The sequence below is a fragment of the Phoxinus phoxinus genome (genome assembly GCF_949152265.1).
Source record: "Phoxinus phoxinus genome assembly, chromosome: 4".
NCBI classification, from domain to species: Eukaryota; Metazoa; Chordata; class Actinopteri; order Cypriniformes; family Leuciscidae; genus Phoxinus; species Phoxinus phoxinus.
The window spans coordinates 12,541,053-12,564,390 of NC_136879.1; the positions used below are offsets into that span (position 1 = coordinate 12,541,053).

A 23,338-nucleotide genomic window follows, 5' to 3' on the forward strand; every position below is an offset into this window, starting at 1 on the left:
CAAAAAACCTATTTCAAAGTGTGTGTTCTCAAAACGCTGTTGTGGTGTACATGAACGACCAGAGCATTAAAGGTTTTCTGTCTTTAGTTAAAACGGTGGTGTGTAACGGCCCTAAGTTAATAACTAATGATTTTTACAACGGAAAACACAAATGCCTGGAGCGCAAATGCATTTCTCAATAAATATTCAGAAGACCGTTCATAATAAAACATTTAATTGTACAAATCTGTCACATTGAAAAATAAATAAATTACATACAAAACTAGCTTTAAAAATGCATGAATGATAACACACTTCTAGCAGAAGAACTGTGCCAGAGCAAAGACCATCGAATAGGGCCGATCACACCAAGGACGATAACTAATAAAGATATGGTTCTTAAGTCAAAATGATATCGTTGGACTCGCTTTCAGAACGATTTCCAGCAGATGAATGCTAATCAAGTTATCTTTATGGTTATCTTTCTTGGTGTGAACCGGCTTTAAATCATTACAATGGCACGAGTTTGAGCGCTACAGATTCTTCATATATGATACAGAGCATTATTGCAGTGAACAATGTCAGTTTTTGAAATCTTAAGCACCATTTTGAGTATTTCACTATAGTCTGAAACATACTTTCATGCCCACATACTTGGAGTTCAGGTACATGTTTTTTTCTGTGTAATGTTATTATATCATAATAGTATTATGTGAAATGCCATTCAAACCAACAAGATCATGACCAGCATGATGTCATTGATTCTCTCATAACTTACATTTAGGATTTGACAGCAGCAAAAAATTACCATGTAAATTAATAGTACCATTTAAATAAACACATTTTCTACAAAAAATCATATGACTGTAAAGTAAGTATAAATACTCATAATATACAATTAAATCTCACAAAAACCATTAAAAGCAAATTTCACTCCAAAGTCAATAGAAAGAAAAAAGAAATACTATTTTGCATAAGGATTTTTTTTTAAAGAAGACATTTTAGGAATAATAAGATTACAACCACAAAAAAATATCTCATTCTTATTAGCGTAATGCAAAAATACAAGGATTTTGAAATCGAAAAATATTCATATACCATTGTATATACCACAGTATTTATGTTACATTTACTGAGAGAGTAAAATCATGGCCACGTATGACAAAACTGGGAATTAAAATAATGAAATTATAAGTAAAACATCTGGATGCATTACATTTATGAGAATTTTGAGAGGGAAATGTGCTTGATTGTCAAAATGTGTCAATGCAAAAAAAATAAAAATAAATACCTGGTTCTAAAAAGATGCATTATCTTCATACAAAATATGACTTCTTTTTATTTTTTGAGTTTGGGGAGGAATGCATTTTTGTGAGATTCAGCCAAACTTCCTTCAAAACCACACGAGTATCCCATCACATGGTTTTCACATGTGCAACGTGTGTGTTCCACATGTGCCCACGTGTTTTTGCACATGTGAAAGCAGGTCTTCTCTCCAAGAAAATGTTTTCTAACATGGTTGGCATGTGTTTTTGGCATTGATCACAGCAGCCGGTTCACTTGCTCAGTCTGAGCCAGTCTCTCCAGTGGGACAGGTTCTGCTCTGGGCTGATCTCGGACACAGCCGAGGGCCGTCTGGACTTACGCAGGAAAGAAAGACGTCCGGTCGATCTCTTCTGGGGCAGCTGCTGCTGCTCTGTCTGCTGTTGGCTCCTCAGCTGCTGATTGATGACAATCTGGATATCGTCCTGAGGGGTACACGTCAATCGTTCAAAAAAAAAAATATATATATATATTATTGTTTTTCTATTCTGTTATTGGTCTATGAGCTAGTTAATTCATTTAATCTCAAAGGCAGTTCCATGATGGCACATTAAACAGCTGCATGCTTCCACTGTGACCAGCAGGGGGTGACAGAGACATAATCCTAACAACTGAAGATCCATGAGGACTTTTGTTGTTCTCCTACCTGCCAGGCCTCCAGCTCCTGTGACAGCTCGAGTTTACGCTGAATGGCTTCCAGGAGCTGGTTGTTTAAACACATCATATCATGCTTAGTCCTCAGCAGCTCTGCTTCCATCGCTGTCTTCCTGCCAGGGAGGAAATCAACACTTTCTTAAAAATCACACCTTTCTATTATACTTTATAATTATATTATGTATATTCACTTTCTCATTTAAGGAACCATAGTACCAAGTAAGTGTGTAATATTTACTTAGCGATGGCATCGTCTCGGTCCTTCATGGCCTGCTGAACTACCTCCTCGTCCACGAGTCGCAGCTTCAGCTCGCTGTTTTCTGCCATCAGACGCTCATTCTGGAGAGAAATTATGATTAATATGTTTTGCAAATGTCTGTCTAATGCAACTAATAAAGACCTTAATGTCTCTCAGTGAACACAGAAACATAAAACGTTCTGTATTTGCTCTGCTAGCTTGCTAAACTCATTTCAAGCATTTAAGCTTAAGCTCACTGATGTTTTTAAAGTAATGATAAATATTTAAAATATTTGTCCTGGTTGTGTACAGATGGGAAAAAAATGTTTTAAAAAAGCGAGTTGTTAAAAAACAGACAAGTGCTCTTAAACTATGAGTGTGCCTCATGAAATATTGAGGAGCTTTCAGTTGCAGAAACTTTCACACATTGTGAAATTTTTGAAAAATTTTGAAAAACATTGTGAAAAATTGTGTTTGTGTGACACAAACACAATTTTTCTGTGTGTTTTTCAGCATCTGTTAAAAACATGTCCAATCAATGTTGATAACCTTGTACAGTGGGGAGCATGATTATTTGATCCCCTGCTGATTTTGTAAGTTTGCCCACTTAAAAAGAAATGAAGGGTCAATATTTTTTAATTGTAGGTTTGTTTTAACGGATAGAGACAGAATATCAACCAGAAAATCCAGAAAAAAACACATATATAGGTTATACATTTATTTGCATTTCAGTAAGTGAAATAAGTATTTGATCCCCAAGCAAAACATAATTTAGTACTTGTTGGCAAGCACAGAGCTAAGATGTTTCTTGTAGTTGGTCACCAGGTTTGCACACATCTCAGGAGGGATTTTGGTCCACTCCTCTTTACAGATCCTCTCTAAATCCTTAAGGTTTCTTGGCTGTCGCTTTGCAACTCAAAGTTTCAGCTCTTCAAACCTCCACAAATTTGCAGTAGGAGTAAGGTCTGGAGACCTTAATGTGCTTCTTCTTGAGCCACTCTGAGGAACGAAAATATATTTCCCATATATGAATGATCAATGTATTAAATGGTTTAACCATATATTTGAAAATATGCAGAATGTATTGTTTTAATATAAGGAAATGCTGCTTTTCATATAGTGAAAAATATGTGACAATATATTTACTAATATATCATAATGTATGTGATTTTATATTCAGTAATACATTCATAATATATAGATGTATATGTGATCAGATATGGTACTTGTTACGGCATCTAGTGAGATCCCCAGTACTCAGTCTCGAGCCCCTTCCCCTGAATACTAATTTTGCATACTAGCCTCCTAGTATGCATCATTGGTGCTCTGATCACCTTCCACCTGTCTGTAATGAACTCTGAGCTCAAGCCTATATCTAGCTTGTTAATTCAGCGCTCTTTGCGAAGTATTGTCTCATTCCCTTGTTACATGTCTGAGCCTTCTCTGGATATACCTCTGTTATTCTGATATACTGATCCTGGACTTGAACTAACCTCTTTGATTGTGTGCAGCCTGCCTTGTGAACCCCCGCCTGTGACCTGACTCTGATACTCTCCGCCAGCCCTGAACTTCTGCCTGACTCTGACCTGCATGCTTGCTCCCAACCCCAGACTCACGCCTGGTTTACTTCTACTCTGCCTGCTGCCTTTGCTACTGTTTTGAGTTCCCTTTTTACTATTACGTTATTAATAAATTGTTTCACATGGATCTGTCTCTGCCTCCTGGTTCAAAAACAGTACTGCATGTGTAATATATATTTACTCAGATAATTATTTACATTATAAATGTTTCATATTTTCAAGTAGTTATCAAAAACTCAAGCACACCTACATGTATTAGAGTATTTAACCAAAATAATGTTTTTTGTACAAAACAAATATACTTTAATGCATTTATAATACATTTAACAGTATGTGTTTTTCACCTTGTATGTACAACAGAGGGAAATGTCAAAACATCATACACTGTAAAAAAAATTACATCCCCAAGTCAAAACTTTCTAGTGACTGGTCACATCAAAATTTTTCAATTAGTCTGACGTATTATTTCTCATTGAGCCAATGTTAACAGACTATTGCAACAAGAATTGCACTTGGGCCAATTAAAAAATTTAGATGTGACCAGTCACTAGAAAATTTTGACTTGGAGAGGTTAGAATTTTTTTACAGTGTACTGTGTTGTAATAAAAAAACGTCTAGGTTACGACCTCTGTTCCCTGAGAACAGGCAATGAGACACTGCATTGATGACGCTATGAGGAACACCCTCCATGTGAACCGGTGTTTGAAAAGCTGTACAATCACATCAATAGAATTTGACTGGCGACAGCCTATGACACGACTAGTGCGACTCAGGTGAATTAAAGAGGCGCCTAGAGGACATTGTTCCCCAATAGCATCATCGAAGCAGTGCAAGTTCACTTTTGATAGGGAAGTTACTTTTTTTTAACAGAGGTTAATTTTGCTTTAATATAAAATAAACTCATCTTTTTCCCCTTTCATAGACACTGTGATCAAACAATTTCCAACACGTCTGAGGTGCGAGCACTGATTCGAAGGAAATGCAACAATGAGGCAAACTCAAAGACCAATCAGTAACAGTACTGTAACTGTTTGCAGCTATTAATGACTGCACTTTATTGACTAGTTAGGTTTATTGAAGTTAGTTTTTTTTGTTGTTGTTTATAATACCTCTGCAAATCACTGTATTTTATGTTAATGTATATATTTTTTTTTACAGTTTACATATGCTGCTGTACTGATGTACACTGGGTAATGCATTAAAGTTTACTAGCTTTCAAAGTGTGTGTGTTTTATACAAATATTTTTTTACTGTGTGTTTTAATACACCATTAACATATTTAATGTTTTATAAAGGTACTGTTCACAGTATTAAAACATATTTGAAATGATTTACTATATAAAAAAATATGTGAGCAATACATAAATATGATTTGTATAGCAAAGTTGATATATTCGTATATTTTAAATAATTTATAAGTGTATTTAAAAATGTATTAAAGATTTAATCTAAAGATAAAATTAAAGCTGAAATAGTATGTTAAAAGCATATTTAAGTTCATCTTCAATGTGTCCCAAAAAAGCACAATTTAGTACACTAAGATGATCTTAAGTTTATATTAAGCAGTACTTAAGATAAGCTTTTAGTATATTAAGTGCAAAATAAGTGGGTCGAAAATAGAGCACTTTAAGTACATTACGGAAGTGTATTATAGAAGTGTACTAAGTGAACTTAAAATGTATTTTAGTCCATTTAAAAAAAATCTAGGAATACATTATAAGTATAATTTTTATATAATTACATATTATTATTATTATAATTTAAATAGTTTATTATTGTATTTAAAGATGGTTTAAATTATACTTAAAGTGGTAACAAAATACATTTTTAAAAAATATGAAATAGTATATTAAAAATACACTTTAGGTCATCTTCAATGTGTCCCAAAAAAGCACAATTTAGTACACTAAGATGATCTTAAGTTTATATTAAGCAGTACTTAAGATAAGCTTTTAGTATATTAAGTGCAAAATAAGTGGGTCGAAAATAGAGCACTTTAAGTACATTACGGAAGTGTATTATAGAAGTGTACTAAGTGAACTTAAAATGTATTTTAGTCCATTTTAAAAAAATCTAGGAATACATTATAAGTATAATTTTTATATAATTACATATTATTATTATTATAATTTAAATAGTTTATTATTGTATTTAAAGATGGTTTAAATTATACTTAAAGTGGTAACGAAATACATTTTTAAAAAATATGAAATAGTATATTAAAAATACACTTTAGGTCATCTTCAATGTGTCCCAAAAAAGCACAATTTAGTACACTAAGATGATCTTAAGTTTATATTAAGCAGTACTTAAGATAAGCTTTTAGTATATTAAGTGCAAAATAAGTGGGTCGAAAATAGAGCACTTTAAGTACATTACGGAAGTGTATTATAGAAGTGTACTAAGTGAACTTAAAATGTATTTTAGTCCATTTTTTAAAATCTAGGAATACATTATAAGTATAATTTTTATATAATTATATATTATTATTATTTAAATAGTTTATTATTGTATTTAAAGATGGTTTCAATTGTACTTAAAGTGTTAACGAAATACATTTTTTACAAATATGAAATAGTATATTAAAAATACACTTTAGTTCAACTTCAATGTGTCCCAAAAAAGCACAATTTAGTACACTAAGATGATCTTAAGTTTATATTAAGCAGTACTTAAGATAAGCTTTTAGTATATTAAGTGCAAAATAAGTGGGTCGAAAATAGAGCACTTTACGTACATTATGGAAGTGTATTATGGAAGTGTACTAAGTGCACTTAAATAAAATGTATTTTAGTGCATTTTTTTTTCACCTGCTCTTCAGCACTATGACCCCAACAACTCACACACACCAGAAAACCTTCTAAATTCAAAAATAATACAACATTAAACACTAACTGATCTCCCCCTATATTAATAATGAGCAAAATACATTAAATAACACTTAGTTTTAACATTTGCTCTCCTTTCAGAAGTCAGTCTGGGAACTATAAATCTGTTGCAACTCATTCCGTGAATGTGTGCGAACATACATTCACATTTATATGGGAACATGTATGTGCAATAAAGAATAAAGCTTTGTGAATATTACATGTAATGCTATTTTTGTCTTAATTTATAAATATGTTATATTCATTAATGGTCAATGCAAGGACAAGTTTCCCATATATGAAAATGTATTATGTAATATACATTGCATTATATTTTGCAGTATATTCCCATATATTTTTGTTTTCCGTAAGGGTGTTTTGGGCCATTGTCATGCTGGAAGACCCATCCACGACCCATCTTCAGTGTTCTGGCTGAAGGAAGGAGGTTCTCGTCCAAGATTTAACGGTACATGGCACCGTCCATCGGCCCCTCAATACAGTGAAGTTGTCCTGAACCCTCAGCAGAGAAAGCCCCAGAGCATAATGTTTCCACCGCCGTGCTTGACTGTAGGGACGGTGTTCTTGGGATCATAGGCAGAATTTCTCTTCCTCCAAACACGACGAGTTGAGTTGATGCCAAAGAGCTCAATTTTGGTCTAATCTGACCACAGCATTTTCTCCCAAGGCTTCTCTGAATCATTATATGTTCACTGGTAAACTTCAGATGGGCTTGAACATGTGCCTTCTTGAGCAGGGGGACCTTGCGGGTGCTGCAGGATTTCAATCCATTGCGGTGTAGTGTGTTGGCGTAATGGTTTGCTTGGTGACTGTGGTCCCAACTGCCTTGAGATCATTAACAAGCTCCTCCTGTGTAGTTCTGGGCTGATCTCTCACCTTTCTCATGATTATCCTTACCCCATGAGGCGAGATCTCGAATGGAGCTCCAGACCGAGGGTGATTGATGGTTATTTTGTATTTCTTCCATTTCCGAATATACACACCAACAGTTGTCTCCTTCTCACCAAGCTTCTTGCTGATGGTCTTGTAGCCCACACCAGCCTTGTGCAGATCTACAATCTCTGGTCCCTGACGTCCTTTGACTGGTCTTTGGTCTTGCCCATGGTGGTGGAGAGGTTGGAATGGAAGATACAGATTCTGTGGACAGGTGTCTTTTATACACATAACTAACAGACATGAGGAGTACTTTCTTAAAGTGACCGGACTAATCTGTGGGAGGCAGAATTCTTGCTGTTCTGTAGGGGATCAAATACTTATTTCACTCGACCAAATGCTGATAAATTTATAACCTTTAAATAATGTGTGTTTTTTTCTGGATTTTTTGGTTGATATTCTGTCTCTATACGTTAAAATATAGTATACCATAAAAAATTATAGACCCTACATTTCTTTGTAAGTGGGCAAACTTACAAAATCTTCAGGGGTTCAAATTATTATTTTCTCAACTGTAAATATGCAAATTAAAAAATGCTAACCCAAAACTTGAAAACAGCTGACCCAGGACAGACGTTAACCCTAGGGCAAAGTATGAACAGTGTAAAACATAGAACAAGATAAGCCAGGATTATGTAAATGGTGAGTTTAAAGGTGAAGCATGTCATTTAGATGGGGTGCAAGTGTTTGACAACTATTACTTATGCAATTGATAATTTTTGCCAGAAATTACACATTTCACCTTTAGCCAATAAAAGTGTGAAAGGCCCAAATAAGGCTATGTTTACACGGAAAACGATCTGAAGAGAAAACGCAAAAGTGGCGTTGCGTTATCACTTTTTATTCTGCGTTTAGACGAGCGTTATGGGGGGGAAATCTGCGTGCATATGGTGACGCAAAAGTGTGTGAAATTGGATGTAGTGTGCACTCCAGACGGCTAGGTGGCGTGTGAAGCACTGAAAGTGAAAGAGCCGCTGACACATTTTCTCATGTTTAATACGGTAAAGCTGCTGCTTTAACCCTCGGTGCTCTTCGCGTGTCGCTCAGAAATGACAGAATTTTGTATTTTATTTTTGTCAATGAAATTAATGCTATATTTTAGTTTGATAATGTTTTGTTATTTTCCTGTACTGGCGCATGCCTGTGACGTAAACGCGTACGCGACGCCTTCACTGTCTAGCAGACTTTTGCGTTTTTACCCTTTAGACGGGAACGCGATGGTGGAGCGTTTTTAAGATTTCCACTCTGGAGGGTGGTTTCACTTTTTTGCGTTTTTAAGCCCCAAAAACGCCGTCGCCGTGTAAACGAAAGGCACATCCGATAAAATATTTTTACGTTTTCACCCACGAGCGTTCTCGTGTAAACAGGGCCTAAGAGTCAGTGAGGGAGGACCAGTTTTACAGGTCTTGCCATGTAATATTCTTCTCTTCCTAAAAGCATATCTATTGGAGACTCGCAACACTTTCACCAATTGACTGCATTTGTTAAATATCTTAATTCAGCTGAGAATCCCAGCAGGAAAAGCAGTGAATCTTTGTAAAAAAAAAAACACATTCCTCAGGCTTTGCCAGGCCTTCCAAAGAATGGAGCCATTTTTAAGAAACTGACCCCAGGTCAGTGACAGTGGTATTGGCTGAAAGCTTGAATGCATGGATAAATGTTACCTGATCCTGGAGCTCCTGTATCCGGATGACATTCTCACAAGGATCGCTCACCGGTCCCACAATGGACTTCCTCATCTCCTGCAGACACAAATGATACTGGAGCGTTAAGCACTGCATGCGGGTTAGCCTGGGAGAATTTGTGAAGCGTCGCCTTTGTTAGGGCTTGATGGGAGGGTGTATCTCTCTTCAGCATCAGTATCATGTAGCAGACATAAACAGCCCTCTGTTCCATCTCTCCCTCTTTCTCTCTCTCAGTCTCTACCTCTGGCTACATTTGTGTCTTTGTTGATCCTTAACTGAACACACCCCAACCTGAGCAACAAACTCTTACTTCAATGCACACACACACCAACACTCAACCAGTCAACTGACCCAAACTAGCAATATAATATCATCAATAGCATAGTGGAAAGTTTTTTAACATCCAAACTTTTGGTCCATTAATAACATTGCACACTTCAGCAACTACTGATGCAAATTAACAGTAAATAATATATATTCTGATCCCCTCTCCATTCATAATGGGCAAATCTCACAAAAACAGGTCCAGGTGACTTTTTACCTCCTAATAATTGTTTTTTAAAAGAACAAAAGAAAGAAATGTGTTGCATGTTTTATATTAACATAATACTTTTTGCATTATATTCATAAACTAGTTCATTTTCTGTCAAATATTTGTAATTAGTAATTCAACAATTAGTAATTCTGTTCATACTGATGCTGAATTAATTATTAATAGATCATTAATGTAATAAAAAAAAAATCACATTACAGTAAAAATTAGATAAAAATATAAAAAAAATTGCATTGGAAAGAAAATCACAATCCAAAAACACCAGGGTCCAAACTGCTTCCCTTTTTTAAGCAAATGTAAAAAAAAAAAAAAAAATCCTTTATAATATGCAAGGAATATGATCCGGGAAGGTTCTTGACAGGTTACGTAAGATTTACCCAATGACAAAACTTGTTATAAGCCATGAGGACAAATCAAAGACAACTGATATGGTCTGAATGAAGATATACTTGAAGATATGGAGTAGTGGCCAAAAGGGGTTTTCAGGCCTAAGAAATTTGACATCTTAACCTTTTGTTCAAAAAAAAAAAAGGAGTAATTTAAATACCTTTTAACCAAGTTTAACGTTTTGTTCTTCCCTCGTATTTTAAAATATATAAAATATTTTGATGATTTACTCGAACTTGTAAGGTCGTTAAAAACAAATATCACCTCCGGACATCACTCTTGGCCACTACTATATGCTTGTGAATGTGAATTATTGTTGTTGAAATGTAAGACTGTACGAGATGTCAAAATACTCCAGGGAAGATGATATGTTATATGCAGCACATCACATGTCAGCTTCTGTTACGCTTGTGACAGTGTGTGCTCCAAAACAACTTTACCTGTAGTGTCTCGCTCTGTGCTATCCATTGTGCTGCATGTTTCAACTGTCCCAGCATGCCCTGCAGGCTGTCATCTGAGTTCTGCTCAGCCTCTGTTCTGTAGGCCACAGGCTGAAGCAATTCCAGGACGCAGTGCACGTCCCGAGAGACCTGCTGGGCAAGGGTAGATAGATGAGATCGGCGACCTTTAATTATGCTGTTCTCACGTGACAGAAGACTACTACTCGCTTTTATGATCACCTAGCAAATAACATTTAGGAAAGAAAAATACGGACACTAAACATAGAGCTGAAATATGGGACTGTCTCTGGAAAAACTCTGGTCACCCTACCACCCAACCCATGTAATAAATTAGTAGTATTATATTTCATTAAATGTGGTCAGAATCCATCCCAGACCACATCTGAATGTGCTGAACCGCTTCTTTTCCGGTGTGTGAGCGGCTTTAGAGGCAGACAATATATAGACTACATGATATGATTACAGAGTCAGATTATAACCTAGATGTGCTGTTTGACAGAAATCTGGTTAAAACCAAACAATTACATTACTTTAAATGAGTCAACCCCCAAGATAACGGTTATAAACATGAACCTTGTCCATAAGGCAAAGGAGGTGTTGCTGTAATTTATAGTAATATTTTCAGAATTACTAAGAAGTCTAGTTTTAAATTGTATTATTTTGAAGTGTTGGTGCTTAATATAACAATATCTATTGTAAACGATAAATCATGTGTGAGATTTGTGCTGGCCTGGCTACTGTATACAGGCCACAAGGGTACCTTTATCAAAGAATTTGCGGACTTTCTATTAGTATTGGCTGCAGATAAAGTACTAATTGTTGGTGATTTTAATATACACATAGATAATGAAAAAGATGCATTAGGATTGGCATTTAAAGACATTGTAAACTCAATTGGAGTTAGACAACACGTGTCAGGACCGACTCATTGTCGTAATCATACTCTAGATCTAATACTATCACATGGAATAGATGTTGATGCCGTTGAAATACTGCAGCAGAGCGATGACATCTCAGATCACTATCTAGTCTCGTGTAAATTACATTTAGCCAAGGCTGCAAAGCCGACTCCGTGTTATAAATATGTTAGAACTATCACTTCTGCCACTAAAGATTGCTTTATCAATAATCTTCCTGATCAGTTTCATCATCTCAGCATCCCAGGTAACTTAGAAGAACTTGATATTGCAAAAGAAACTTTTAACTCTCTCTTTTCCAGCACTTTAGACACAGTTGCTCCGTTGCGCTTAAAGAAGATTAAAGGAAATAGTCCAACGCCGTGGCACAACGAGCACACCCAGACAGTTTCTGGTTCCCATTGACTTCCATAGTAGGAAAAAAATATACTATGGAAGTCAATGGGAACCAGAAACTGTCTGGTTACTGACATTCTTCTAAATATCTTCCTTTGTGTTCAGCAGAGGAAAGAAATTCATACAGGTTTGAAACAACTTAAGGGTGAGTATATGATGACAGAATTTTCATTTTAAAAGTGAACTAATCCTTTAAGAGAGCAGCTAGAAAAATGGAGCGCAACTGGAAGAAAACAAAACTAGAGGTATTTCGGATTTCATGGAAGGAGAGCTCGATTGCTTACAGAGAGGCTTTAAAAGCTGCTAGATCTGCTTATTTCTCAACCCTATCAGAAGAAAATAAACATAATCCCAGGTATTTATTTGAAACAGTGGCTAAACTAATGAAAAAGAAAGCTTCAAGCCCAGAAGTTTCCAAGCAACACAGTAGTAATGACTTTATGAACTTCTTCACTTATAAGATCGATAATATCAGGGACAAAATTATAACTGCAACCGTCTAATACAGTATCGCATCAGGAAGTGCATTGTAGTCTCTCTGAGGGAAAATTTGATTCATTCATTGCTATAGGAGAGGAAGAATTTTGCAAACTCGTCAAATCATCTAAATCGATGTTGTTAGACCCTATACCGACTAAGCTACTGAAAGAGATGCTTCCAGATGTCATAGATCCTCTTCTTAATATCATTAATTCGTCTTTGTCTCTAGGATACGTACCAAAAACCTTTAAGCTAGCTGTGATTAAACCGCTTGTTAAAAAACAGCAACTTGATCCTACAAAACTAGTCAATTACAGGCTGATCTCGAATCGGCCTTTTCTGTCAAAGATATTAGAAAAAGCAGTATCCTCACAACTGTGTTCTTTTCTAGAAAGAAATTATATCTGCGAGGATTTTCAGTCCGGATTTAGACCGTATCATAGTACCGAGACAGCTCTCGTTAGAGTCACAAATGATTTGCTCTTATCATCTGATCGTGGTTGTATCTCTCTATTAGTATTACTTGATCTTAGTGCTGAATTTGACACCATTGACCACAACATTCTTTTAAATAGACTAGATTTAGAAAACCATGTTGGCATTAGTGGAATTGCACTAGCACGGTTTAAATCATACTTATCTGACCGTTATCAGTTTGTAGCAGTAAATGAAGAGATGTCTTATCGATCACAAGTTCAGTATGGCGTACCACAAGGCTCAGTACTAGGACCGCTGCTGTTCACTCTGTACATGCTACTATTAGGAGATATCATTAGGAAGCATGGCATTCATTTTCACTGTTATGCCGATGATACTCAGCTGTATATTTCTTCAAAACCGAAACTTACCAATTCACAAAATTAACGGAATGCATAGCTGATATAAAAAATTGGATGACTAGTAATTTCCTACTACTAAATTCTGAAAAAACAGAGATTCTAATTATTGGACAAAAAACTTCCACACGTAATAACCTAGAATACTGTCTAACACTTGATGGCTGCTCTGTTAAGTCTTCGTCGTCGGTTAGGAACCTGGGTGTGCTCTTCGATACCAATCTTTCATTTGAAAGTCACGTGTCTAGTATCTGTAAAACCGCATTTTACCATCTTGAAAATATATCTAAATTACGCCATATGCTCATATGCAGTTATGCAGTACGCCACATGCATATGCAGTTCATGCGTTCATGACCTCAAGGCTAGATTATTGTAATGCTCTACTGGGTGGTTGCCCTGTATGCTTAATAAACAAACTACAGCTAGTTCAAAACGCAGCAGCTCGAGTTCTTACCAGAACCAGGAAGTATGACCATATTAGCCCCGTTCTGTCAACACTGCATTGGCTGCCTATTAAACATTGTATAAATTTTAAAATATTGCTGATTACTTACAAAGCACTAAATGGTTTAGCTCCGCAGTACTCTAGCGAGCTCTTAACGCGGAAATGAGACATTTGTACCACTCACTCTGAGACATTTTAAATGATACTAAACATAATACTCAATGATAATCATCATCATCCTGTCATTCACATTAAACCACATATATATTCTTGTGTGAGTTTTTAGGTGTGAGAGGGAGTGAGACTGCATAGGGGAGGTCAAATGTTAATTTCCAGCAAGGTAATTTGTCTCATAGACCAGTCTATCTCTCCAACCAGTTTTTCCAGTCTTACAGCGATCTCAAAATTCCGGCCAGTTAAAGGGATAGTTCACTTTGTAATTAAATTTTGGTATGTTTTAGCTTACCTGAAGAACGGTTTGACCTAAAAATATCAAAATTGAAACTACTGCGGAGACAAAGACACCTACATCTTGGATGCACTTCAGGTAAGCTAAAACATACCAAAATTTTATTTCAAAGTGAACTATCCCTTTAATAATACCTAGAATATCAACATCGACTGCTGGCGGTAGATCCTTTCCCTATTTAGCACCAAAACTTTGGAACAGTCTTCCTACCGTTGTCCGGGAAGCAGACACACTCTGTCAGTTCAAAGCTAGATTAAAGACACATCTCTTGACCTAGCATTCACATAATACATTATAGACTTCTATAACTCAATGTTAGGCTGCATAGTTTAGAACAGCCGGAACTGGGAACACTTCCCTTAAATCCTGATGTACTCGTTACATCATAAGAAGAATGGCATCTACGCTAATTTTAGTGTCTTTGTTTATCCCGAGGTTTTCCCGCAGCCTGCCGGATCCAGGCCGTATCCAGATCTGACGAAGGACCTTCGCCTAGACCCGATGACAACGCAGTGCTGAAGTGCCAACTAGCCTCTCCCTATGGAGGATCTCTTTACCACTCTACAGATAAAGCGTTGTCGGGATAATTTCGGTTTCGCGTATCTACCCCGAAGTGATAAAATTCTGTATCAAAATGTTAAGGCCAGACAAGTAGTTTAAGGCTTGGTTTGTAGGGAATTACAAACCTGCGCACATATATTCAAATGCACATAACTATAGAATTCATTCTTAATGCGCCATCAGCGTTTCTCACAGGTTCACGTTTAAATTCTGTGTAGAGAGAACGATGTCGTCTTAGCGGTCTCTAATTTAATAACTAATGATCCGTGTGACGAAAGTGAATCAATCAAAACTAACTTTAGCTGAAAAATAACATTATTCAAGAACCGCTATAAAGCTATGGAAGCTTATGAGTAGCAATATTCAATTTGATATGTAATATGCAAAATGACAATTCAATATGTAAAATGGCAATGCATTTCTGTAATTACATTTACATTTTCCCATACATTTGTGCAACGTTTGGTGCAAAATGAAAATGAAAATGCAATTATATAATTTACATTTGCCATTTCATACACTAGGTTTAATATGTAAATTGAATACATATTTTAACGCTTTATAAGTTGCAAAATGAAAATGAAAATGTATTACAGAAATGATTAGATATGTGTAACATGTTCAAGCAACAACTGTTGCAAAATGATCATTCAAATGTTATTTTTCTCAATTGCATTTACACTCACAGTCAAGACACTTACGATTGCATTTTCATTCAATGTCCCGCAATGTATGTAGCAAAATTCAATGTGCACATTGAAAATGCATTCCGAGCAGATCACGTCTGTCTCCGCCCCCTCCCGCCATGTCAATCACTGCGTGAAGGCGGGGCACGGGCACGGGCACGGCAACAGGTAAACATAACGTGCTTTTTGAGATGTTGGAAACATGGCGGCGGCAGAGATAATACGGGCGTTAAATACACTAGCAGATGAAGTGGAGCGTGAACAGAGAAACGGTAGTATTTCCGAAGATTGTTACGCGTATGTAGGTGATAGAACAAATACGTTGTTGGAACGTCTGGGAGAATTGTCTGCCTTATCAGGTGCTGACACCCGTTTGGCTGCTGACATCTTAAATGTGGTGAAAGAACGATTGTCTTCGGATAGGCCTAGGGGAGTGGGGAAACCCCGCCTTCACGCAGTGATTGACATGGCGGGAGGGGGCGGAGACAGACGTGATCTGCTCGGAATGCATTTTCAATGTGCACATTGAATTTTGCTACATACATTGCGGGACATTGAATGAAAATGCAATCGTAAGTGTCTTGACTGTGAGTGTAAATGCAATTGAGAAAAATAACATTTGAATGATCATTTTGCAACAGTTGTTGCTTGAACATGTTACACATATCTAATCATTTCTGTAATACATTTTCATTTTCATTTTGCAACTTATAAAGCGTTAAAATATGTATTCAATTTACATATTAAACCTAGTGTATGAAATGGCAAATGTAAATTATATAATTGCATTTTCATTTTCATTTTGCACCAAACGTTGCACAAATGTATGGGAAAATGTAAATGTAATTACAGAAATGCATTGCCATTTTACATATTGAATTGTCATTTTGCATATTACATATCAAATTGAATATTGCTACTCATAAGCTTCCATATAAAGCCAAAACAATCTGTTACCTTAAATTATCCGTTTATCTCTGTAAAGCAGCTTTGAAACAATCTACATTGTTAAAAGTGCTATATAAATGAAGATGACTAGACTTGACTACATGGAATAGTTGTTAACCTGTTGGACTAATTAAACTCTGATTAAATGTGGTTAAAAGATGACCATAGAAATGTTGACCTGTTACACTGTCCCTTGCACGTGTATTCATTTTAACCAGACCCACGAAAAATTTCCAGTAACACATTTATTTGAAAGTAGAGTGTGGTACAATCTGGCATTATCAGGTTTCAGTGAGAACAGTTCAGGGTATCACCTGTTCTTTGTCCCGGCTCCAGTCTGCGGTGTCCAGATTGTTTTCCAGCTCAGACAGTAAAGAAGTGTCATTGTGACTGTTCTCCTGGAGGGCCACTTCCTCCTGCAGCGCCTCTACCTGAGATTGCAGCTCGTGTGCCCAGGAACGAGCGCCATCCACGTCTCGCCAGGCCTCTGCCAGCTGGGACACAGGGGAAAATGCATTATTACTAGGTTATGTAGGTTATGTACAAATTTGTGCACGCTATCTTCTAGAAAGAGCCAACATTTGACCCTAGATGTGAATTTTTTTAACATTTACAAGGGCATATTTTTCCTAACTGTATAAAACAAACATTTGGTGTGATTTTTGCCCTGAGCCCTGGTTGATTTCTCCCCCTCGTGCACACACAGACATCTTGTGGCAGAACATCAGCATTTGAGAACGTTTGTCCTCTCTGATTCATGTAAAAACACATCTATTATAAGAACTTATTATAAGAACTGAAATCCTAGAGCACCAGATTCCTGTTCCAATAATCTACAGGCAACAGTTTCCCGCCTTATTATTTACCATTAAGCATTCTGCTCGATTGAGCATAGCCTGTCTGTGAGTGTGTGTTGTGTGAGTGACCGAACCTGTTGTATGTGTGCGTGACTCTGTTGTTCCTGTAAATCCAGGTGTTTGTGCAGTGAGGACACACTGTCTTTAAGTTCCTCATTCTCGTGACAAGTCATCTTCAAGCGCTGTTCAAGTGTTTGCTCCCGTTGCGTGAGCCGCGCTACCTGAACACACACACACACACACACACACACATAAACATTTATCACAACTTTCTAAACTTTAAAGTTAGCAGATACTACAATCGTTCACGCTAAAGATACTGTCACTTTAGCATGAGTTTGCATGTTATTATAATCCTTGAATGAATCCCCTCCAAAGAATTGCACACATGGTCTAGTCTAGAATGCCACAAAGACAAACAGAGTGACACAGCAGTGAAAGCACTCTTTAAACGTCTCTCAGCCAATCAAATCTGAGGTCCGGAATGAACTGTTATATCATATTTAATAAACAAGCATGCATGGAAAGCTGCAGAATCAGTGCTGGACTATTTTTGGAGTATATTTGTATCATATATAATGCCATACAGACATCTGAGTGTGCACGTATGGAACCGTTGCTCACCTGTTCTCTAAGAGCATTGATGATTTCTTCATCCTGGGGTCTGGGATGCCCCCTTTCTCTCATTTCCTGTTTTAGTCTTTGAAGCTCGCTGCTCATGGTTCGCTCCACTTCCATTCCCTAAACAAACACAACACAGCTCACTTATCAACCTCAAAACTCTCAAATACATGCAGTGTTCACAAATCAAATGGGTTCATATTCGGGAGAGTCGCAATTAAGAAGAGAAAGCCACAGAAACAAAGAGCCGTGTTTTTCCACTAAGGAATGTGTCCCATTTTCATAATGAAAAGGAGTTACGTTCGCTTGATAAGAGCAGAACAAAAGCCTGCACTGGGCGATGGGAGGCCTGTGGAGACCGACCTGAATCAGCAGAAAACTGGACAGCCCTCAGCTCTCATCACACACGCTCAGAACAGATCAAAGAGACACATGACAGATGCAGCTTGGCATCTCGGCCTTGGCGGTGGCATCATCATCGTCCTGTGAGTGTGTATGGGACGGGGCGGGGAATGACCCCACGCCCAACAGCATATGGGGGGTGGCAAGAGGTCCTGGTTCAATGAGACTCAACTACCAACCGGCACAAGGTTAGTGGTCCCTTGAGGGAAAGGCTATTCAGGACTGAAGATAAAGCTAACGTGCCATTATGTTAACCAGCACAAGTCCCGCTCCTGTAGCGTTCAGTAACTCCCCCCAGCTGACGCCCCCAGCCAGACCGCATTCATGACGAAGCGCATCAACCTCCTGTGGCGTCTCCAAGCCAATACATCTCAATGTATTCCTAATCAGATTGCATCGCAGGCTTTTCTCAAGGGACTACTAGCAGTCGAGCAGTGTTTTTTTTTTTCAAATGTGGTCAAAAGAGTGAAATTGATCAAAGAATAAAAAGAAAAAAAAAAGAAAAATCAGGGAACAACTTAATGTTGCGCACAACTCTGAAAGCAACTTTGTGTATATTGTTAAATTCAGTGCATGAATTTGGAGGCTCCCTACTCAAGACTTTATTTTCTTAAGTCAGAACATTGCATAACCAATTTAATTCCATTGATGGTGTTTTTTTTTTTTTGTAGGTGTGGCATTACGTAAGACTGGTCCCCTGTGGTCAGGTGACTGGAGAACAGCACAAGTGTGAATGATTTACAAATCATGCAATTAAACTGACTGATTAGCTGAATCAGAGTCATGTGACCTCAACAACTCTCCACTTCCAGTACACACATTTAAAGGTGAATTCAAAGTGTGCAGAGAAAACAGGTTTATGTTCTTACAAATACACTTGTATAAGAAACAACAACACAATCAAACTGATACTCCTGCATGGTGTGTGTTCGAAGCATCCTGAGAGGTGTACTCTCTCCAACAGGAAGGCACAGCTTTCCTGGAAAAACTAATGCTTGTTTTGAGCCTTCTCTGTAAACAATCGGGGGAGGCAGATTTCCTCTGAATTACCCAGTATGCTCCTGATAAGACTCTCCTAGTGCTTCTGTACGCCTCTGTACTGTACAGACAGTCATGTACTAAGAGTATGTAATAAACAGTAACACCAGAAGGTATTAGGAATACTTTCAAATACACATATTTAACCCAACCTAATCTAAACCCTCTCACAAAAAACTTTCTGAATTTTTATGAAGACATTATTGAGTATGTTCATTAAGCATATTACGTTAATATTGCACTGTCTTTGTGGGGACACTGGTCCACACAGACAGACACACAAGTTTACTTTTGTCTCAAAAAGTATAGCTTAAATACTCACCATTCAAGGTCTGTTTACCATAACTGACAAAAGCATATCTCCAACCGAGCCATAAAAGTCGCTTATCTATAACTCCACTCTAGACAGTGTTCGAGCGCAGTTATAGACGGTGGGAGCCGCAGTGGAATGAGTGAGAGATACTTCCTCTTCCTTCAGAGCAAGACAGGATGCATACAGTAAACATCAGTGTTTCCTGAACTTTGACTTCTTGGAAAAAAACTGTCAAAGACGTCTACTTCAGTCGACTGTCATGTGGAGAATGAGAGGATAAGTGACCACCCAGTGGAACAGCAAGAGTTAGCCATTACTACAGTAAAACACATGACTACACACACACATAACAGAATACAGCCCTGGTGTTTTGGCATGTCTGTAATACAAAACTGTGATTAAACAGCTTTCTAAATGAGCTCATGAGTTTGAACTGGGAATCCTGGCAAGTGCACAAACACATAATAAAACATGTGTAAAGCTTGACCTTGAGCATAACAAACCGGTGAGATTAGATATCAGCCCAATGTGAGAGCAACGTGTGTGAATGAGTCAACAGGAGCAGGTGATCTAAATATAGATTATATCTATACGGTAAATTGGTTTGTGTTGTTGCTTTTTTCTTGTCCAAGTCCAAAAAATCTTTATTTTACTATAATAATGTAAAACATTACAGTATTATGGTAATGAGAATAACCCTTATGAATAATAAATTATTAAACTAAATTATTATAAAAGAAATAACATAATAGTGGGGGGAAATATGAATTGTCCTAAAATATGTTTCATTTTCTTTATGCAAAATATGTTTTCTTGTTTTTCTCTTTTGGGCTGAAATGTGTTTTTATGAGTTTCATACTATTATCTTTGGCATATGAGTCAGATGTTGCTGTGCTTTAGCTCATATGGAAAGGATGATAAAAGAAAACAGGAATGCAACAAAACAGCACTTCCACAATCACAGAGACAAATACTGTGATGATCCACTCTTTCTTGTCACATGTTGACCCACTCTACAAGATGACACCACTTTGTTTTTTATAGATTGGTAACACTTTACAGTAATGTCCCATTTGTTAACATTAGTAAATGCTTTATTCAACATGAACTAACATTGATAAATATATTTTTTACAGCATTTATTAATCTTTGTTAATGTTAGTTAATACAAAATACAATTCACAGAGCATTAATGTTATCAGATACAATATTTTAATTTAAAATGTATTATTATATGTTGAAATTAACATGAACTAAGATTAACAAATGCTGTTCATTGTAAGGTAAGGTAAGGTAAGGTAAGGTAAAACTTTATTATCCCAAGAAGGGAAATTTGTCTTGGGCCATCACCCATGCTGCATTCAGTACAGACATACAACAAATCGACAAACTAGACAACAATAATAGTGATAAATAAATAAAAATAAAAAAAATCATAAATTACAACTCCATAGCACCACTATTTAACATCTTTACAGACACTGGGATGAATGAGTTTTTAATTGTTTGTTAAGTGCTATATAGACTTACTTAAAGCAAATATTGCAGGCTTAGCACTTGAAATGTGCGAATGGCTCATTTTACCATTTCATATCTGTGCAGGGAACAGTGTGACGTCATCTTCTTCTGAGTGAGAGACAGTATCTGTTGGCCTTCTAATCGTTATCGTCTTTTTTATGACCCCTACATATGTTGTGCGTACTGTATATTACGTCAGGTTTTGAAGCACATTCTCTCTTTCCACTGGAAAAGCAACAAATGCACCAGCCTTTAATGATCATATCATGAAAACTGGCTTATCACTATGATCACTACATATATGAGAGAGAAGGTTACAATGATTTTGATTTGACACAGTGTTATTATTTTTTAACTGCTGCACTACTTGAGGTGTCACTTCATGCCAGTAGTTCCAACGATACACCAAGGATTAATACTCGGGGTTGATGTTTGTTCAGATCACTAACCAAAATATGAGTAAAAGTGATGCTTGAAAAGACGAGTAAAAGCGGTGTGATGTGTGTCACTGACCGTCTGCAGCTGTTCTCTGAGTCTCTGGCTCTGCTCGCTGTGCTCATGCTTCAGTCTGGTCTTCTCACTCTCAGCCTCACTCAGAGTCTGGTTCAGTGTGTCCACCTGCGCCTGCAGCTCCTGCACATCTCGCTCCAGCTCAGACGCCTGACTCTCCCACTGAGCCTGACAGATATCCAGCTTCACTCGCAGCTCGTACCTGCCCTGCTGGAGCTCCTGAGGTGCAACCACAACAGCTTCACTGCATTTTAACCCGAGATATCACACTACAGTTATAAAAACAACACGGCTTAACTTTACATTAATAGTGGATCCTACAGCGACACAAAACTATGCCTATGGGCATCTTTATTTTTAGTACCGGTAGACGGTAGTAAACTTACACTGACAGTCTTCCAAACTTTTACCCTCATGTCGTTCCAAACCTGTATGACTTTCTTTCTTCTGTGTAACACAACATAGGCTATATTGTGAAAAACGTCTCAGTGCTTTTTATCCATACAATGAGAGCAAATTATATATTTTTAAACATCTTGTTTTGATTTCTACAGCTAAAAAAGTCATACGAGTTAGGAAAGACACGAGGGTGAGTAAAATATAACAGAATTTTAATATAGACATACTATGTACAGTAGATCTAGAGACATGAAAGTGGTGGACACATGAATATTATTACATTTTATATAAAACAGAAACCTAGAAGACTAAAGTGTCGGCTATCAAAAACAAACTTTGTTGCATAACATTTTCCTGTTAGGCTATCACTGTTAAGCTGCTTTGAAACAATCTGTGTTGTAAAAAGCACTATTAAAGGTGACTTGACTTGACAAACAAAAAACGGAAATTATGACGACTCTCTATAGCTACCGTGCGGTTATTATTAAGCTGCAGAGAAATGGAAACTTGTCTCGAGTCTCACCTCCAGCTGCTGCATGTATTTGTCCTGAAGTGTGTCTCTGTCTTCTTTCAGCTTTCTGTTCTCTATGAGCAGAGCATTCCCCACCTGAGCAGCCAGAAGAACTTCATCCTCCTTCTGCCGAAGAGCCTCGAACAACTCCTCACGGTCCTTATACACCGGCAGACCACCAGCACCATTGCTGAACTCGTACGAGTAGAAGTCTTCCTCCACTTCCATCTTATGTATTTGTTTTACAGCTCTTCTCCCCGACTCATGGCGTGTGTATTATGAGTGAAAACGCTCCATGCGTGTGTGCTTCTGTGTAATAGTCCCAGTCTGCTCATGGTTTTCTCGAAGGCGGATGATGGAAAGGAACTGGTGTCGTCGTGTGTGGGTTGGGCTTGCGGGTTAGTTTCAGGACAGGTGACTCGTCACCTATTCTTTTTCTTAAACAAATGTATCTACTATACTATTGCATTACTAAATATTATAGTAATACTTTTTGAGAACATCACATTCAGGCCTACAACATGCAAAAAGACCTTAGATAGTTTAGATGCAAGGCATTTACGCGGAGAAAAAAAACGAAATTAGCATATGGGATTATTATTTTTACAAGTAGATGCATTTCACATCACAAATATCTAAAAGCAGATGCACAAATAAATGTACCGGTAATACCTTTCACAAAAATTAAACGGATTTGCATACGAATCAATAAAATAAAACACACACTGAGTTTTACGATATTTAGGCTAT

The 23,338-nt window shown here is 37.1% G+C and overlaps 1 protein-coding gene across 2 annotated transcripts; it reads right to left on the reverse strand.

Annotated features, from left to right (window-relative positions):
• Nucleotides 1-193: 193 nt before the first annotated feature.
• LOC306996622 (BICD family-like cargo adapter 1) lies at nt 194-22,962 on the reverse strand. 2 transcript variants are annotated; one of them, XM_079609344.1, is made up of 10 exons: nt 22,601-22,962; nt 21,682-21,897; nt 17,901-18,017; nt 17,351-17,497; nt 16,734-16,913; nt 10,658-10,807; nt 9,257-9,334; nt 2,195-2,295; nt 1,949-2,069; nt 194-1,727 (listed from the first exon to the last, which is right to left on the reverse strand). In XM_079609344.1, exons 1-10 carry the CDS (start codon nt 22,814-22,816, stop codon nt 1,536-1,538), a joined length of 1,518 nt encoding a protein of 505 aa, XP_079465470.1. In that variant the 5' UTR covers nt 22,817-22,962; the 3' UTR covers nt 194-1,535. The 2 variants fall into 2 exon arrangements, with proteins under 2 accessions (XP_079465470.1, XP_079465469.1); XM_079609343.1 differs by having other exon boundaries at nt 10,658-10,810.
• Nucleotides 22,963-23,338: the final 376 nt, after the last annotated feature.

What these genes read in the sequence shown, in the direction of transcription:
- LOC306996622 (XM_079609343.1), bottom strand. Translation starts at nt 22,816, where the DNA reads ATGGAAGTGGAGGAAGACTTCTACTCGTACGAGTTCAGCAATGGTGCT. An exon ending in AATACATGCAGCAGCTGGAG is followed by an intron (nt 21,898 to 22,600) that starts GTGAGACTCGAG and finishes GTTGCACCTCAG; the next exon opens with GAGCTCCAGCAGGGCAGGTA. An exon ending in TACAGGAGCTCCAGGATCAG is followed by an intron (nt 2,296 to 9,256) that starts GTAACATTTATC and finishes ATTTCTCTCCAG; the next exon opens with AATGAGCGTCTGATGGCAGA.